Below are 20,331 nucleotides of genomic sequence, written 5' to 3' on the forward strand. Positions count from 1 at the left end.
CTGCTTCTTTACTGATTTGTTTCATTGAGCCAATGCAGCCAGTAATATGGGTTATATATTATACACATAATGGAAATGATATTCGATTTAATACCTTTAGATTCAATATATTTATTCACTGTTCAGCACAAGGTTGCTAATTGAGTATACCTGTTCTCTGATAAGTCAGATAGCTCTGAAACTGCTGTACATTGCCAGTTATAAAACATCAAATAACCATCATCATCATCTGAAAAGGATCACCATAGTGCCTTCAAGTTTTTTGGTAAATAATGATTCTCTTTGTAGTTATAATATTAGTAACTTTGGGTCAACTCATGGAAAACAGCCATTTTTAAGCCCAAACTCTGGCTGTCACTGGAGAGACAAGGTAGCATCCTCAAACATTAAAGACAGAAAAATGTAATACAGTGTACTGCAATGATCTTCATCTCACAGTATTTATATGATATTACTCGATAAGGTGGATAGCATGAATGTAAATGTGATATAATATTTATACATTTGTTTTATTTTAAAATAATGAAATGTATGGTAGACCACACATATATGTAGTTAACTTAAAATTAATTTTTGTCTCTTAATTTAGTATGAATCTTTATCTTATAATCATTTTCCAGATATGTCCATAAATATTGAGATTAATTCTGCCATGTTTTTTTTAAGGATGCGCAGAAGAAAGGCTAGAGAAACTAAAATTACAACAGTAAAGCACCATGAGGGAATGTCTTCAGATGATGAAGAACCAGAACTTGACATAATCCAATTTAGAAATCAGAAAAGTATGTTAGCATAGTAATTAATTGTCTTTTTTTTAATAATGAATAAGTGCTATGAAAGGGTTTAAAACACTATAATACAAAGTAATGTTCATTAGTTGTTTTTTTTTTTCGTCAAGGGATATTTTAATAGATTTCAGGTAATAACTCTATTAAGTAATAAACATTTAACTTAAAATACTTTTTGGTGCTTGATTTTCAATATATGTTAAATATATTATTACAAACATATATCTTATGGAAAAAAAATTATGATACATTTCTAAAAAAAAAACAAGAAGATTTAATGGGCGATACTGCTCTGAAAAGCTTATAGAGAAATTTTTCAAATTCATCTGAGCAGATATGTATAGTAGACATAAAATTTGGAAAAGTTAAATGTAATTGTAGGCCTCCCTTGGTGGCTAGGGAGACAAATTAAAACATCCAAAAGTGATGGACAATTGTGGTTTCTGCTTGGAAACCTTGTTCACAATATTTTAATTATCAGAAAAGAGAGTGTTCTTGATAGATCTTGGCATCAGTTCAGGTGATGTGGCGGCTGGGATGGAAATGGAGGGAACCCTGCTTATTGATTGCTGCTGCTCTCTGCAACCTATGCAACCTGTAAAGGCCTGTTGAGAGATGTTGTGTGTGTGTGGGGGGGGGGGAGTTGGTGTTTGAACTCCACACTGAAGTTCACAACTTCAGTGTGGAGTAGCAAACGATTAAATTCTTCATTGTTTTGTATGCACAACTGACTGAATAATCTGTCATTGAGAGAATTGTTTCTGATTTTGTTAATTGCTGTAATGACGTATTGCAATGAGCGATGCAAACGATCACTAAGTTTTTTTGCAACTAAATGTTGTCGATGAATCACTCAATGCACCGCCATTACATTCGGCACCGACTTTTTTAAGTGTGCAATGAATCCACGATGGTAGCCCACTATGACAGAGCTGCATCAGTTGCAGCTGTCATTATATTCATAAGAGGAATCTCCTTTTCTTTAAAAAACTCTTCCACAACAAGAAATATCAACTCTGTTACCAAATCTGGCAAATAACTCTTGAGTTAATTTTTCTTCTTTTATAAACCGAACGTAAGCTAACAGTAAGGCTTCATTCCCTGGTAGAGTTGATTCATCCAGTTGTAATGAAAATTGGGTAGTCCTCAAAAAATTGCATAATGTGTCTTCCACATTCTTGCCCAATTTGTCGTTGTACTGTATTATTGCTCAAAGGAATTTTCTTGATTATGTCAGTCGCTGGCTTGTGCAACACGGTACATAGAATCTCACTAACAGAATTAATTCTGTTAGTGAGATTCTATAGAATTAATTCTTCACCAGTAGTATGTGGCTTTCAAGATTTGGCAGTCAGTAATGAAATGTTGTAAGAGGCACGTAATCCATCATTTTCTTGCTTTGATGCATCTGAAAACATACTTGACAACGTCGGCTGTTTGCAAAATTGGTCTTGAAGTACTTGAAAATAAGTTAAAACTTTGTCTTGTCAGCATGAATTTTTTTCAAGTGCTGCTCTCCTAATCTTGAAGGTTTCATATATTCATTAGAAAACACGTTTTGGCAAATCAGGCGCATTGGTAATAGCTTGTTTGCAAGGTGACGGAATGAAGCCATATTTTAAATATTCAATACTATACTACCTACATTTCTTCTTTGGTTCTGCCATGGTTATATCTGTAAAAAATATATTATTATAGATATATGTATTATTATTTATTATAATAATACATATATCTATGTATTATTATTTATTATAATAATACTAGTAAATTAATAAGAGGAGTTTACCTCAATATAGTACGTGGAACACTTCCGTATAATTCCCTCCAGAAATTAAAACGGAAAAAACGAAAAAATCGACAACTTACCGGTACATTAAAGTAAAATATAAATAATTAAAGTAAAATATAAATAATTAAATAATCAATTTAACACAATTCAAAATCAATTCAAAACAATTAAAATTCAAATTAACGCAATTAAAAGAATCTAACGAAAATATTCAAAACGATTTTCCTTCCTGAAGCTGACAATGCTTTTCGACCGACTGTCGTGATCACAGGAATGAAAATTACCGAATCCGGCTAAACCTGCAACTTAAATAGTGATTATGTGTCTTCGCGCATGCGCGTCAAGGTCCACGCATCGGAGATCAAATATGGCCGCCGAACATTAACAGAATTCTCGTGTAATTTAATTTCAACGGTTTCTGCAATTAATAGTCGCGTATAATTACGTTGAACGTTAAGTATTTTGGCCTCGTTAAATAAAAAAGTATGTTTTTCGTTAATGGCATGAAAGGCTAATTCTGACGCTGCTGAACGAGAAGCACGAACTGAGGCTTCGTGTTGATTTACACGGATATTAAGAGAAAACCGCGTCGAACCCTGATAAGACGAGTCGCAATCACCGCAAGAAATGTTGTATACTAGATCATTAATTTGTGTTGCGAACGCCGAAAGAACCGAGCGATTGTTCAGTATAGTGTGTAACTTCCGTATAGGCCTAGCTATAATTTTAAATTCGGTATCTTTAAAGAATCTGTTAAGCTGTTTGTGCCACTGTTCAAGGCGCCTCCGTAGCCAGGTGGGAAGGAGCAGCGGTGCGTAGCACACGCTTCTTGATTAGACCGGGGTTCGAGCCCGTCACCACCAAATACGGAAGATGCGGAAAGGTCAGGAAATGACCACCGCATCTCCCGGAGCAATATGGCCTTAGTTGCTAATGCTCCTAAAAACCAAATAACAAACAACAAACAGCCACTGTTCAACATATGGGACAGAAATAAAGTATTTTTTGATATTACTATTGTTGATTGGTGCAGTATTTTGTATCTTATCCTTAGCTTGTACCCTAATTCGATTTATTGTGTTAATGGGATAACCCCTGTTCAAGAATCTGCTAGTTAATATTTGTATTTCTGAGTCTAAAGCAGAATCCGTCGTTGAATATTTATAGGCATTTAGAAATTGATTAAAGATAATCGATCTTTTGTAGGTGAACGGGTGGTAGCTATTATAATGTAGAAGCATACCGGTGTTTGTGGGTTTTCGATAGATGCTAAATTGTATTTTGTTCGAGTCCCGGGTAAGCTTGAAATTTAGAAAGCTTAATGACTTAGTATCCGTATCTTCCCTTTCCAATGTAAATTTGAGTCTAGAATGAATATTATTGAACGAATGTAAAATGTCTTGGATAGTACTACTATCGGTAATAACTAGAACATCGTCTAAATACCTCCCATAGTATGTGATACGGGGACGAAAAGGTGTCAAATGTATCTGCTCAATCGTTGAGAGATAGATCTCTGACATTAAGCCACTCAGGCTCAAACCCATGGGTAATCCAAAAATTTGTTTGTACACCTTGTCTCGAAAGGTGATGTAGTTAGCCTCGACTAATAGTTTAATTAAGTGAAAAATCTCCTTTATAGGCAGCTTCGTATAATTAATCGGTGTCGAGTTTTTATTTAATATATCCCAAGTAATATCTAATGTGTATTCAACGTTTACATTCGTATATAATGAGGTAACATCTAATGAGAATAAATTGTCATTGTCGCCGAGTCTACAGTCTTTAAGATTATTAAATAATGTATCGTAATTCTTAATTCCAAATTGTATAACCTGTCTAAAAGGTTTTATAATGTTATATACATGTGTGGCTAAGGCTGAAAATGCCGAGTTCCTGTAGGAAACAATAAGTCGAATCGGAAATCCAGGCTTGTGTAATTTTACCTGACCAAAAAGTGCAGGAATATTGTATGTTCTGGACTTCAATTCCTTCAACTGAACCATAGTAATGTAGTCGTTTTTACGATATGTGGTTAACGTTTTATTGTATTGATTTACCAAATTGGTAAACAGAGTCGGGTCCACTTCACAATAAGTGGAGGTATCAGATACAACTGAATCTAACTTATTAATATAATCATGTTTATCTAGTATTACCACTGTATCTCCTTTATCTGCCCTCTGTATAATAATGTCCTTATTTTCTCGAAGTTCTCGTAAAGCTGAACTGTCATGTGTATTCAATTTAGGAAGTCGCGTTTCTTTTATGTTATTCACCACTTGGTTAACTTGTTGAATAAATACATCTTTTTGTGGAACACTACGAAGTCCAAATTCAATATCAATTACGCATTGTTTTTTTGGCAGCTTTCGAGGTGGTAAATTATAATTTAATCCTTTGGATAAAAGTGAAACCTGGTCCTGCGATAGTGTACACGAGGAAAGATTTGTAACCTGTTGATATGTCGGTTCGTTGGATACTGGGTGAGGGGGTGTTCGTGAACTAGCCGACATATTCTGTGGTAGTGCGTTATGTGTCTGTGGGGGGGATGTCACCCAACTCGTGTGAACTTGGTCGCAAGCTCGCGACAATGTGTTAGAATTCGCATGAACGTGTCTTGAACTATTCGATAATGTTTGCAACTTATTAACGTGTCTGTTTTTTATTTCTGAGGCTTGTGCTTCCCGTCGCGAATCTATGGAGGTCTTCAATACAGACCAATCGTTCGGATGTAGATAATTTTTTAATTTATCGCGAAGCTTCCTAACCTGGGAAAGGTATTTTTGTTTATCCGAATATCGAGATTTTAAGGCAAGCTTAACAATATTACGTGATGTCGCCAGTGATAGTTGTTTTATGCCTGAAATTTTTTGATTTAAATTCACCCTGGCAAATTTCGGAACGATGTTGTTTTGAAGGCAATATTTTAGGAAAGAAATATGGTAACTTTGGGCCGAGTACCTTAGTGTAGATTTAATGTAATTTTGTACCAAGCCATTCAAAAAATCTCCCATAATTGTGTGTATCGATTGTATACTACTGGAGAGACAGGAAGTGAATGAAATCGTCACTAAGAGTTTGAAAATTAATTAGATAGTATGAATCAGAGCTGAAATACTCAATATGTTCTACGTTGATAATAATATTAGTAAATTAATAAGAGGAGTTTACCTCAATATAGTACGTGGAACACTTCCGTATAATTCCCTCCAGAAATTAAAACGGAAAAAACGAAAAAATCGACAACTTACCGGTACATTAAAGTAAAATATAAATAATTAAAGTAAAATATAAATAATTAAATAATCAATTTAACACAATTCAAAATCAATTCAAAACAATTAAAATTCAAATTAACGCAATTAAAAGAATCTAACGAAAATATTCAAAACGATTTTCCTTCCTGAAGCTGACAATGCTTTTCGACCGACTGTCGTGATCACAGGATTGAAAATTACCGAATCCGGCTAAACCTGCAACTTAAATAGTGATTATGTGTCTTTGCGCATGCGCGTAAAGGTCCACGCATCGGAGATCAAATATGGCCGCCGAACATTAAAAAATTTCGGAACAACATCGTTCCGAAATTTGCCAGGGTGAATTTAAATCAAAAAATTTCAGGCATAAAACAACTATCACTGGCGACATCACGTAATATTGTTAAGCTTGCCTTAAAATCTCGATATTCGGATAAACAAAAATACCTTTCCCAGGTTAGGAAGCTTCGCGATAAATTAAAAAATTATCTACATCCGAACGATTGGTCTGTATTGAAGACCTCCATAGATTCGCGACGGGAAGCACAAGCCTCAGAAATAAAAAACAGACACGTTAATAAGTTGCAAACATTATCGAATAGTTCAAGACACGTTCATGCGAATTCTAACACATTGTCGCGAGCTTGCGACCAAGTTCACACGAGTTGGGTGACATCCCCCCCACAGACACATAACGCACTACCACAGAATATGTCGGCTAGTTCACGAACACCCCCTCACCCAGTATCCAACGAACCGACATATCAACAGGTTACAAATCTTTCCTCGTGTACACTATCGCAGGACCAGGTTTCACTTTTATCCAAAGGATTAAATTATAATTTACCACCTCGAAAGCTGCCAAAAAAACAATGCGTAATTGATATTGAATTTGGACTTCGTAGTGTTCCACAAAAAGATGTATTTATTCAACAAGTTAACCAAGTGGTGAATAACATAAAAGAAACGCGACTTCCTAAATTGAATACACATGACAGTTCAGCTTTACGAGAACTTCGAGAAAATAAGGACATTATTATACAGAGGGCAGATAAAGGAGATACAGTGGTAATACTAGATAAACATGATTATATTAATAAGTTAGATTCAGTTGTATCTGATACCTCCACTTATTGTGAAGTGGACCCGACTCTGTTTACCAATTTGGTAAATCAATACAATAAAACGTTAACCACATATCGTAAAAACGACTACATTACTATGGTTCAGTTGAAGGAATTGAAGTCCAGAACATACAATATTCCTGCACTTTTTGGTCAGGTAAAATTACACAAGCCTGGATTTCCGATTCGACCTATTGTTTCCTACAGGAACTCGGCATTTTCAGCCTTAGCCACACATGTATATAACATTATAAAACCTTTTAGACAGGTTATACAATTTGGAATTAAGAATTACGATACATTATTTAATAATCTTAAAGACTGTAGACTCGGCGACAATGACAATTTATTCTCATTAGATGTTACCTCATTATATACGAATGTAAACGTTGAATACACATTAGATATTATTTGGGATATATTAAATAAAAACTCGACACCGATTAATTATACGAAGCTGCCTATAAAAGAGATTTTTCACTTAATTAAACTATTAGTCGAGGCTAACTACATCACCTTTCGAGACAAGGTGTACAAACAAATTTTTGGATTACCCATGGGTTTGAGCCTGAGTGGCTTAATGTCAGAGATCTATCTCTCAACGATTGAGCAGATACATTTGACACCTTTTCGTCCCCGTATCACATACTATGGGAGGTATTTAGACGATGTTCTAGTTATTACCGATAGTAGTACTATCCAAGACATTTTACATTCGTTCAATAATATTCATTCTAGACTCAAATTTACATTGGAAAGGGAAGATACGGATACTAAGTCATTAAGCTTTCTAAATTTCAAGCTTACCCGGGACTCGAACAAAATACAATTTAGCATCTATCGAAAACCCACAAACACCGGTATGCTTCTACATTATAATAGCTACCACCCGTTCACTTACAAAAGATCGATTATCTTTAATCAATTTCTAAATGCCTATAAATATTCAACGACGGATTCTGCTTTAGACTCAGAAATACAAATATTAACTAGCAGATTCTTGAACAGGGGTTATCCCATTAACACAATAAATCGAATTAGGGTACAAGCTAAGGATAAGATACAAAATACTGCACCAATCAACAATAGTAATATCAAAAAATACTTTATTTCTGTCCCATATGTTGAACAGTGGCACAAACAGCTTAACAGATTCTTTAAAGATACCGAATTTAAAATTATAGCTAGGCCTATACGGAAGTTACACACTATACTGAACAATCGCTCGGTTCTTTCGGCGTTCGCAACACAAATTAATGATCTAGTATACAACATTTCTTGCGGTGATTGCGACTCGTCTTATCAGGGTTCGACGTGGTTTTCTCTTAATATCCGTGTAAATCAACACGAAGCCTCAGTTCGTGCTTCTCGTTCAGCAGCGTCAGAATTAGCCTTTCATGCCATTAACGAAAAACATACTTTTTTATTTAACGAGGCCAAAATACTTAACGTTCAACGTAATTATACGCGACTATTAATTGCAGAAACCGTTGAAATTAAATTACACGAGAATTCTGTTAATGTTCGGCGGCCATATTTGATCTCCGATGCGTGGACCTTTACGCGCATGCGCGAAGACACATAATCACTATTTAAGTTGCAGGTTTAGCCGGATTCGGTAATTTTCATTCCTGTGATCACGACAGTCGGTCGAAAAGCATTGTCAGCTTCAGGAAGGAAAATCGTTTTGAATATTTTCGTTAGATTCTTTTAATTGCGTTAATTTGAATTTTAATTGTTTTGAATTGATTTTGAATTGTGTTAAATTGATTATTTAATTATTTATATTTTACTTTAATTATTTATATTTTACTTTAATGTACCGGTAAGTTGTCGATTTTTTCGTTTTTTCCGTTTTAATTTCTGGAGGGAATTATACGGAAGTGTTCCACGTACTATATTGAGGTAAACTCCTCTTATTAATTTACTAATATTATTATCAACGTAGAACATATTGAGTATTTCAGCTCTGATTCATACTATCTAATTATAATAATACATATATCTACGTATTATTATAATAATAATTTAATATTGAACTGATCAGTCTCTCCAGTAGTTAATGCCAAAATTCTACAAAGAAAAATTAAAAAATGTACTTACAAAATGTCTGGATCTGGGTAGAGTAATAATACCAATAACGAATAACAATGTGTAGCACACCATGTATTGCTGCTACTGCCATGTGGAGAATGCTGCAAAAGGGTGTAGTAGTAATAGCAATAGCACACGCACAGTATCAAAGAGCACAAGGTCTGCACATACAGAACCAGCGGACACACACCAATTGATTGAAGGCTAGACTCAGGAAAGATTATATTTATAGTATTCTGCACTGGACTTGACAGAACGTGCACAATTGCTCGTCGCACACGCGCATTTAGCCCTGTTTAATCATCCTAAAGAACGAAACACTGGATTCGACAGAACCTGTGCGAGCGCTCGCCACTTGCGCGTGTTTAGTCCGCTCGATTCATATGGTTGCGACTTGCATGTTTTCTCGCCACGTTACATCGAATGCGAGAAGCGCTATTTCGATACCTCCTACACATAAAGTCGTATGCCTGAAAAGCTGATTTTACAGTAGAGCTGTTTGAAGTTTAGCGGTAAGCTTTTTGTTTCAAGTAAATTTATGTTGATTTAGTTGTGATTAAATTAGTTAAATAAGTTAATAGAATTCTTTAAATCAGAAATATGGAAAATATTTGAACTTCAAACAGCTCTACTGTAAAATCAGCTTTTCAGACATATAACTTTATGTGTAGGAGGTATCGATTTGTATTCTTTGCCCCTTTTGAGCAACCTTGCATCCCCTTGCCTTCCAATGCCCCCCCTACTGCCCCTTGCCTTCCAGCACCGCTTTGAGTTTTCTAGCACCCCCAAGGGAGTGGTAGCACCCACTTTGGGAGTCACTGATGTAGACATTTTCACATCTCCAATCTGCAGGAACCACCCTGAATCTAAGGATGTTCTTATAATTATAGCTAAATGATTCCTTATCTCTTTTGCTGCTGCTTTTAGTAAAATTGGATGGATTCCTCGGCCCCAGGTACCATGTTTACTTTTAGCGTCAGAAATTTCCTCTCCGCTATCACAAAATAATTTAGTTCAAAGTTGTAATGTGATATACTCTGGTGTTCCCATCCTTGTAAATTAACTCATGCATGAATGTAGATGCAAAGTATTTATTCATTTTTGTCAGCTACCAAAACAGGATCATCGGTAATTAAGATTAAGTGCATTTCTGCATTAGCCTGATTACAGGGAATGTTCTGTTCCCCCTAAAGATCTGTTAAGCTTGGCCTTATATCCACCTTAAACAAATAACATTATCCACGGTTCAGTCTAAGTTGCCATTATCTTTTTAAATGGCTAGACATGGAAATTTCAAACTATGCAGTAACTGCAATTCCCACCAAAGAGCAATTAAGCTTGGTCTTATGTTCACCTTAGACAAATATCCATTATCCATGGTTCAATAGATAAATCATTTATGTATTTATCCCTCACAATCCTATCTACATAATATTTTGACAGAGAGAAAAAAAATTAAAAAAAAATTTTCTGACTGATTTTCAAACCATGAGAATTGATTTTTTTTTTTTTTTTTTTTTTATGAAACCCCAAACACGAGAGGTATTAGAACTATGATAACATCTTTTCCCCAATCGTGACAAGCATTAGGGAAACCTGCCCAAGGTTTTTGCTCTTCTAAGCATCACTAGGCATCCTCTCAGGAAGTTTTAAAGTGTCCTCTTGGGAAAACTTCCTGCAGATTTGGTGGTGGTGAGGGCTGCCTTGATGTATGCTCTCAATTGAGGGATCCTCAGACAGATTTTGGGTGTCTGGTTGTGCCTGGTTCAATGAGTGACCAATGGCCCTCTTTTAAAATCAGAGTTTTTTTTTGTTTTTTTTTATGAAAATCCTAAACGTTAGAGGCATTAGAACCTATAGTACTTGGTACCGTGCTTGGGTTGGAGGTTGAGAAGATGAAAGAAGATATTTGTTTACTTGAACTTCTGTAGACTGTAATTTTCAGGAAATAAGTACGAAGGAAGGTTGTTTCAGAAAACGGCAGTTGAATGAATAAACTGAATCCGTTCCACTGACACCTTAGCTAGCAGTGAAGGGAGCAGAGGAAAATGATTTTGTAATTATGTTGATATTAATCTTTACTTCTCTGAAACAATTTTGACAAAATATTCACCTCATTTTCTAGTATATAATAATATTGCATAGGATTGACACAACCCAATTATTGGAGGAATGAACACAATAATAGTTATGTGTTGGAATGGAAGTTTTTCTTCCAGAAACTGCTTGGCTTGTTCACTTTGATTAAGTACAATTTTTCACTTGTTCAGCATGCGTTTGCCAATAAAGAGCCCACCCACTAGCTGATGAGAAACCGATAATATTCAAAAACAGATGACCTGGCAGAGTCTCTTTTTTAAATATTCACCAATTGGTTGATGCTACGCAATTTTAAAAGATGTTGGCAGTTTAGACTGAGCTGTGGATAATAGCATTTGACTAAGGACAAGATGGTCTTGCAAGCATCTTATAAAAAAAAAGAAAGAAATGTCACTTTTTTTTTTTTTTTTTTTTTTTTTGTAAAGTGCTAGGTTTTAAAGAATTCTGAATTGTATAGTGCCGGAGTTTACTTTTTTTGCATATCCCATAAAGATTTCCCCCCTCCCACCAAGCAGGACATTTATTCTTGCTTTCCAGTCTTCTGCATGTCCCAATATAAGCAGCACAAGTTACAGCTCCTGTTAAACTATTAGTCTGTGTTAACCATCCAAACTATCAGTTTTCGAACCTTCCTAACATTACCGCAATAGCATTAGCAAATATTCTCACCCTTTCTATATAAGTGCATCCCATCCCTGTAAAAACAGTCTTAACAGTAACAGTGTTAATAACTATAGTCTGTTGTTGCTGGATTATGGAAAAAAATCACTTTTTTACCACAACTTGAAAATACAGTCAATGCCCTTTATAGTGACCTCTTTTTTAACATCCCAGCATGTTATAACAGCCCATATAGGTAGGTCCTGGCTGATTTTCCATTAACCTAATGCTATTTTTACATCATTGTAATGGTCCAAAAATTTTTGCTACTGTCTCAGTTTTTATAGTATTATCAACTAGAAATACATTTCATAAGTTGTTACTGGATAAAATACTTAAAGGTAGTGACTAAAAAGAAAAAAAGAATTATCATTCTCCTAGTGGTAAACATGTTTGGTACAGAGGAGCTCCCTCTGTAATCATTAGGAAATCCCAGAAACCCCAATACTTTAAAGGTTTGAAGAAGTTGCCAATTAGATATCAAACAAACCAAAATGCTCTTGAATGTCATAGGAAATGTACAAAGAATGGATCAAAAACTTAGATCGCATGATGAGCGAGGAGAATAGAAAAATTTTGCTGTACATAAATGCACCCCTCATTGCCAGATTAATGGGCTATGTGCAAGCACTGAACACCTGCCACATAATATGACATCAGTTCATTAGCTACTTGATCAGGGCATAATCCAGTCATGCACCTTCATAATTCAAAAATAACATTGAACAAAAATAAAATTCTGAATTGGAAAGTTCTAACAATTTCTCAATTTCTTCATCAAAAAGGCCTTTTCAAGATGTTGATGCCATGACTAACACTGTTTCTGGCACAGGTAAATACGCAATGTACACTAACAACAAAGAAAAACTACAGCCACCAGCTGTTAACAATTGAATGTAAACATTCAATTAGTTCATCAGTGCTTTTAAAGAAAAACTCAAGGAATGCTATTAAACGATGTGCTGTGCATCAAAACTAAAACAATGTGAAATTGACGTGCTGTAAACAATGTATTTTTGCATTTCAGCATGGGATGAGATTTACAAAAAAGTGAAAACACTGACTGCTTCAAATATATTGGATTTGCTGCCTTGAATAATGCAACAAATGAAGCTTCTCCATCTTGTCTCTCAATCATGAAGAACAAACAGTCCAATAATAGTAAAAAAATTTTGAGAATGTGCATAATCGCTTAAACCTAAAGAGAATGTTTTTAAGACTATGCTGGAGTGGGTGTTTCAGGATATACATGATTGGAACCTAAAATTTCTAGTGATGGTGAAAGGAATCTACTGTGGTTGAGCAGTTAATTTTGTTGAAGGATGCTCATTGAGGGTTAGAACTCGTACGTTGTTTTTTCCAAGTACAGCATAACTGCAAAAGTGAATTAACTGTTATCATGTACCTTCATAATTCTCTTTTGAAAAACATACTTTGCTACTGAAAAACATACTTTGCATTTTGACAGATTATTTTAACCCTTGGGTCCAACATGAAAAACAAAAAAAAAAAAAAAAAAAAAAAAATGAATGCTGAATATAAGCTTTTCAGATATTATTTATTGTTGAGTTTACATGAGTTCTTATAATAAAATTGATTGATAAAATATTTTAAAAAAAATGTTTCAAACATTTTAAATATTTGTTATTTATATGATTTTAGTATGTGATATTTCTTGAAACATTCACCAGGATGCAATTCTGGTTTTTCTGGAGCATGTCTCGCAATACCTAACTGTTTTTTTTCTTCCACTGCTAACCTTCTGTTACTTCATACCTCACAGTCTTACTTGAATTACCACATCACAAAATGAGTAGTCATTCAATCTCTCTTTAGCATCTGAACTTGATGGCCTTTTTCTAGAAAAGATGTTATTCCAGGCATCTCCTACCAGCTTAACAAGCAACTTCTTTCGAAACTGTGATGAAGGTTTTTTTGAGATGGATCCGCCACCTTTATCGAGATGAAGCTGTTCACAGCTGAGACTTCTAATAGCTAGAAAAACAACTTTCTCCACCATTTCATTGATTTCCAAATGAATGAGTAATTTGCACAGTAATGGTCACCCCTGTATACTGCTCCCATATTTTTTATATATTCATGAATAGCAACTGGCTTATCAATCTGTAAGATTTCTACTCCTTTTACTTTTCCTGTTGTGACCACAGTTTGGGTATCATAGAAAATAGAAAGCATAAGTATAGTTCTTTTGTCTTTCCATGCTAGCAGTTGAACTATATCCTCCTTTCAGAAACCGACTCTATGTTTTTCAGTTTTATTTGTCATCATGATCCTCTACTGGCAACCCCTTCCTGTTTTCCATAACAGTGCCTGTTAGTTTATATTCATTTTATGTAGTTCTTCTGCTAATTAAAACTTTAAAGAAGGTTTTAGATGAGATGAAGCCACACCAGCATTTCTTTCATCACTGCTACCAGATATATCATTGGGATTGAAAATAACATCGTCCTCATTATCAGACAGAATTAAATGAAATTCTGAATCAGAAAGTTCTAACAGTTTCTCAATTTCTTCATCAGAAAGGCCTTTTCGAGATGTTGATGCCATGACTAAACACTTTCTGGCAGAGAGTAAATACATAGTGAACATTAAAAATGAAGAAGAAAAAACTACAGCCACTGACTGCTAAAAATTGAATGTAAACATTCAATTAGTTTGTCAAAGTATTTATATGAAGTATAAATAGAAGTCAGTTAGATAGTTACACCAGAGAAGCAGGAAAACAAGCTATAAAATTGGCAAAGCAGAGAGGTGTGTCTGACAGGAAATTGGACTGGAAGAGAAATTTTATGATGATGCATGATTGAAACATTAGAATTTAGAGTTATTAGAATTTAATTTCAAATTAAATGCACTACATCATACGACTAATGCTGTGAATCTCACTTTTAAACAACAAATCCAAGCCCAGCATTCCAAAGCCTTGCGAGCCTTCTGGGGAATGAAATTAGATTTATGCAGAACTCAAAATAAACAAATAATCAGGAAATACCTGGAAACGTACTTCAGTGTGATCTCCTATTCCATGGAAGTTTGGTTGGCCACACCTCCCACCAGCTTAAAGAAACTATGGGGGTCTAGAATTCTGGGTGCTGAAGTGGGCCAATGGGTGGTCTCACCAGATCTACACAACATCCAAATCTGTACTGTGCTCCAACCTGCAATACACGCCCTCAGTCCACAGAGCTCACATGTGGAAAATAAAGTCTTTCCTTCATCTGTGTTCATCTAAGCATGATCATATGAACATCTGGAACACGATTGGTTGGCATTTGCCAAGAAGACACCTTTGCAGTACCCCCTCTTTGTACTCAAGGCTCCAGAGGCTACAGGTTTCAATAGACACTTCCCAAATGTGACTTTGGACACTCAACTCGCTCAACATCAACTTGGACCTATGGTTGATTGACAAGTCATATCAAGATGACATCTTGGGCTATCTTACTCTATGTAAAGGACAGGTTTTCAAGTGCCAGTCCTAGTATGCCTATGTCATTTTATATTATGTTTAATTTGTAGTTTTATTTTTATTAAAATTAATTCCCTGTTCAGATATTTTGTCTTTAATGGTTAATTTGCAGCCGAACTTTGTATTTTTGTGATTGGCTACTTGTATACTGAATGTTTTGTAAGATTCCTCTGGTTATCTGTGCAGGGAATCAAAAATGTATACCAATTAATTTATTAAAGAATTTTATTATTATCTTCATTTTCTTGTTTAATACTGAATATATACTGAATTACATTATAGTATATTGTATATTACATGATAGTTTATTGTATTCTACTAATACAATAGAATTATGTTAAATTTCTTTAACAAAATTTTCTTTATTCTTTTGCCGATTTTATGAACTGTTGATAATTACCATTTTTCTCATTCCCCTGGGGAGTTTCTATAAAGAGCTTCGACCATATTTACATATGATTATATTTTATAATTTGGACTCCTCTGCCCACTGGTTTAAATTACTAATGTTTTACTGTATTGATGTGTATGTGTCTGTATTATTACTTATTAAAAAACTTTTTTTTTTTTTTTTAACAGATAGCATTTTAGAAGCATCTGAGACAGTATTTGAAGATGTTGTTGATGAGTTTGGTACTATTCAAGGTCCAAAGCAACAGTTTGAGCAGTGGAAAAGAGAGCAGTCAGATTCTTATCAAGATGCATATGTGCCATTATGCTTACCAAAATTATTTGGTCCATTTATACGTTTGCAGCTATTGGACTGGAATCCCTTAGAAGTGGGTTTGTTAATTTACTGTCGTATATCCCTTATTTGGAGCACATATTTTTTTTTTTTTTTTTTTTTTTTTACAGCGTGATGAAGTTACAACAAAATATTAATTGAATTTGTCTGATTATTTTACTTTTTGGGTAAGGGGATTGGATTTCCCGTGAAACTGTATCCACTCTTATTAATATAATAATGCACTTGGTTAAGAAGCATATTGAATCTAAGGAAGTGCACTGACACTATTGTGCTCCCTAGATATTGACCAGAATTTGAGTTGTTATTCACACAGTAGTAAAATTTTCTGGATTTATTGGATGACTCTTCTACAGCATCATGTTTGAGAGACAACAACAAAAAACAATACTTTTGACCTAATTATCAGCAATAACTCATCGTGCATTAAGAATATCCAGATAAAAGAACCACTAGGTGGCAGTAATCATACTATGTTGATATGGGAAATACTTAAAGATATAATTACTGTCAAGGATAAGGCGGAAGGGATTTTGCTTTTATAGAGGCAACCAGGTCTTACAGTTTTTAAAATCTAAGCTTTTATACCAATATAAGATATAGTTGAAGGTTTAGATCTAAATGGATGTTTAGACTTAAATCAAATAAACTGTGATGAGACTAATGGCAAAGAAGAAAAATGTGTGGGATAATTATAAATTAACAAGGGACATTGCATCATACAGCAAGAACAACCTAATCTGCAATCAGGTCACTAAGGGAGTAAAGCAGGCTAGGGCAGATTATGAGAAGTCCTTGGCTAAGTGCAGAAAAGTATCAAAGAATTCTTTGCTTTTTGTTAATAGTAGAAGGAAAAGGATGAACAACATTGGCCCACTAGACACGAATGGAATAACTATTGATGATCCCATTCAGGTTATTGACAAACTAATAAATATTTTGCATCTAAATTATAACTGTGAAGAAAGTGGAAGAGAAATCGCTGAAGCTAAAAGTAAATAAGGCACCTGGGGCTGGGATCTATTCAGTTATATTAAAAGAAGCAGCATAAGAGGTAAGCAAACCCTTGGCCATAATTATGAGAGCATCTTTGAATTTGTGGGTGGTTCCTTTAGATTGGAGGTGTGTATCCTATTCACAGTGGGGGTGAAAAGGGCAATATGAGCAATTATAGACTGCAAGCGTGATTTCTGTTCAAAGGAAAATAATGGAGTCGGTGGTTAAAGAAGCATTGCAAGATCATCTCTTAACAAGAATGGAATTATACAGAAATCACAGCATACGTTTTTTTAAAGGTGGGAGGGGGGGGGGAGATCCTGTTTGACCAACCTGATTAGCTACTATGATGCAGTAACAAAGCTGTGGAGTTCCACAGCTTTGTTAGTGGAGTCCCATGGGATTCAGTGCTGTTTACAGTATATATTAACAATATTGATGGGCCTATCAAGTTTTTTGTCTAAATTTGCAAATGATACAAAAGTTGGCAGGATGGTTAATGATAGGAATCAAGATGTACTATTGCATCAAGAACTAGATAAATTAGGCAGATGGTCTGAGAATTAGCAGTTGAGGTTTAACATTGGTAAATACAAGGTATTGCACATGGGCAGTTATAAACCCAGAATAACATACCAATTAGATAGTACCACACTCAAGCTAGTTGAGAATGAAAGCAACCTTTGAGTAATTGTACAGTCTGACATAAAGTTCTTTGAACAGTACAAGTGGCTGCCAGTACAGCTCATGGGGGTTCTATCAGTGATACACAGGAACTTTGTCATCAGGGACAAGGTGAACCACACCTTGAGTACTGCATGCAAGGCCTGTAAGCCTCATTTTAAGAAAAATATAAATATCTTGGAATGGGTGCAGAGAAGAGCAACCAGATTAGTCACAAACACACAAAGGTTGCGCTTACCACAAAAAAATAACCCTTTGTGTTCTCCAAATTGCAGTGCACTTGTGAGGAGACCTGATTGAAGTGTTTGAACTTTTAAATACTTCAATCAGGTCTCCTCAAGTGCCTAATTGAAGTGTTTGAACCTTTAAATGGATTTAGTAAACTTAATGATTATGGTATTCTAGCTCTTTTTCAGATAATGGGCACAAAGGGACATAAATTGAAAAAAGGATGGCTGCTGGATAAATGTGGGAAAATTTGCTTTCAGCCAGAGAGTAATTGATTGTTGGTATAAACTACCATCTGGTTTTGTGATAGTGGGTAGCTTGAATAAATTTAACAACCACCACTAATAATATTAATAATATAATTAGTCATATTGTTAGTCAAGAATTAGTTATATTATTATTAGAAGGGATGGGTAGCTGAGATGGTATTGTTTTTTTGTTTTTTTTTGCTGATAGTGTATAAGCTTGCTTCCTTGCATCATTTGCCAGTACTGCTGTATGGCCTAAGTAGCTCTTGCACCAGGAAAATACCACAATACTGCTGCTACAACAACCACCACTAATAATATTAATAATATGCTTTCACCATCAGAAGGTACCATTCCAGGTCCTTAAATTTTATTTCACTAGAATGTCAACTTTTACCACCTAAGAGGCTGTTTATTCTAGTTGTCAACAACGTGCTGAACAAATGTAAATATCCTGAGACCCAGTGTTTTAATATTCACAAATATTTTGAATTTATGCCCCATGGTTTCTGTGTTTCATCTCAGTGTGAAAGCCTCACTATCTATCCCCCCACCCCAAATCTGTTATACATATTGGGTGTACAAATCACTATATTAGTTACAAATCAGTCCTGAACTATCAGCAGTCTGTTCAGTATATTCCTCCATGCAGTCTTATTTCTCTAGATCTCTATCTTGAGTGAGAGATCTAACATAATTCTTTTTCTTAGAATTTACTCTTTCCTCTAATGCCTGCTTGACAACATCAACTTGTCTTCCTCATGGTCTCTCTGCCAATTGACATTAATTTTTGCTTCAAATATCTGTTTAGCAAATCTCCCTTCTCCCATCCTTTCTAGATATTCTTATACTATCTTAAATTGACTTCATTACCTCTAGATTCTTATACTCTCTTAAATTGACTCCATTGAATGTTTGTTACCAAGATTTTTTCTTATATTTCCTCATTTGTGATGTGGAAAGACCACATCACAAATGAGGGTGACAAATCCCTCCCATCCAATTATCATTCCATTGCAATTACTTCTAATCTTTCTAAAGTAATGGAGAAATCAATTAACTACCAACTCTTAAAACTACCTAGAAACCTTCCATCTGATCAATGACTGCCAGTGTGGATCCCGTCAGTGTCGATCCACTTGCGATATTCTGGCTTATGTTACCCATTTATGGACTAATTCAATGGAAAAGTTTGGTGAAACACGAGCAGTTGCTCTTGACATCTCAAAGGCTTTCGATCGTGTTTGGCTTAAAGGTCTTCTAAACAAGCTTCCATCTTATGGTTTGCCAACTGTTTTTTGTAATTGGTTATCCAGTTTTCTGTCTGATTGCTCACTGAGGGTGATGGTAGATGGCTCTCTGTCTTCTAACTTCTTCACTAATGCTGGTGCCCCCAAGGTTCAGTTCTTTCCCCCACTCTTTTCCTCTTGTATATTAATGACCTTCTTCCATTGACTAGAAATCCTATTCATAGTTTTGTCGATGATAGCATATTGCATTCCACTTTCCATTTTGAGAAACCTTGCCCTGCTCAATCAGCTTCAACCTCAAATATCCGCTTCCAATTCCTGAAATGCCAATCTCCAGGTAATTCTCCAGTGGGGCAAAGACAACTTAGTTGATTTCAATCCTTCTGAAACTCAGTCTTGTCTTATATCTCGCAAAAAGGATTCTTCTGCTCCTATGCTTATCTTTGGTGACACTCTAATTTCTAGACAAGTCGATATATCTCTTTTGAGGATTACCCCGACTTCTAATTTCTCTTGGCACAAGCACATTACAAATATTGCTTCCTCTGCATCTAAAAAACTTGGTTATCCCTTTCGCTCTCGGCATTACTTTTCTTCCAAACAGCTGTTCGCAAATCTGCCCTACCATGGAATATTGTTCCCACATCTGGGGCGGTGCCTCCAAAACCTCTCTCAGACTTCTAGATTCCATTCAGAAGAGGACAATTAGGTTAATTAATGACTCATCTCTAACTGAGTCTCTCCACTCGCTGTCTGAGAGACATACTGTTTCTGCTGCATACCTTTTCTACTGATACTTCTTTTCTACCTTTCTACTGAACATGGGTACTGCATACCTTTTCTACTGAACATGGGCACTGTTGTTCTGAATT

General features: G+C 35.2%; 1 protein-coding gene across 2 annotated transcripts in view; it reads left to right on the forward strand.

Moving 5' to 3' along the window:
- Positions 1–20,331, forward strand: part of LOC150083689 (PAX3- and PAX7-binding protein 1) — a 188,769-nt gene that overhangs the window by 74,634 nt on the left and 93,804 nt on the right. For both annotated transcript variants that reach the window (XM_090378126.1, XM_090378125.1), the window contains exons 11-12: positions 667–782; positions 15,888–16,087. In XM_090378126.1, the coding sequence (XP_090234252.1) occupies positions 667–782; positions 15,888–16,087 (316 nt within the window). The remainder of the gene's footprint in view (positions 1–666; positions 783–15,887; positions 16,088–20,331) is intronic.

Source organism: Mastigoproctus giganteus, chromosome 7 (assembly GCF_048544385.1).
Source record: "Mastigoproctus giganteus isolate SK-2022 chromosome 7, ASM4854438v1, whole genome shotgun sequence".
NCBI classification, from domain to species: Eukaryota; Metazoa; Arthropoda; class Arachnida; order Uropygi; family Thelyphonidae; genus Mastigoproctus; species Mastigoproctus giganteus.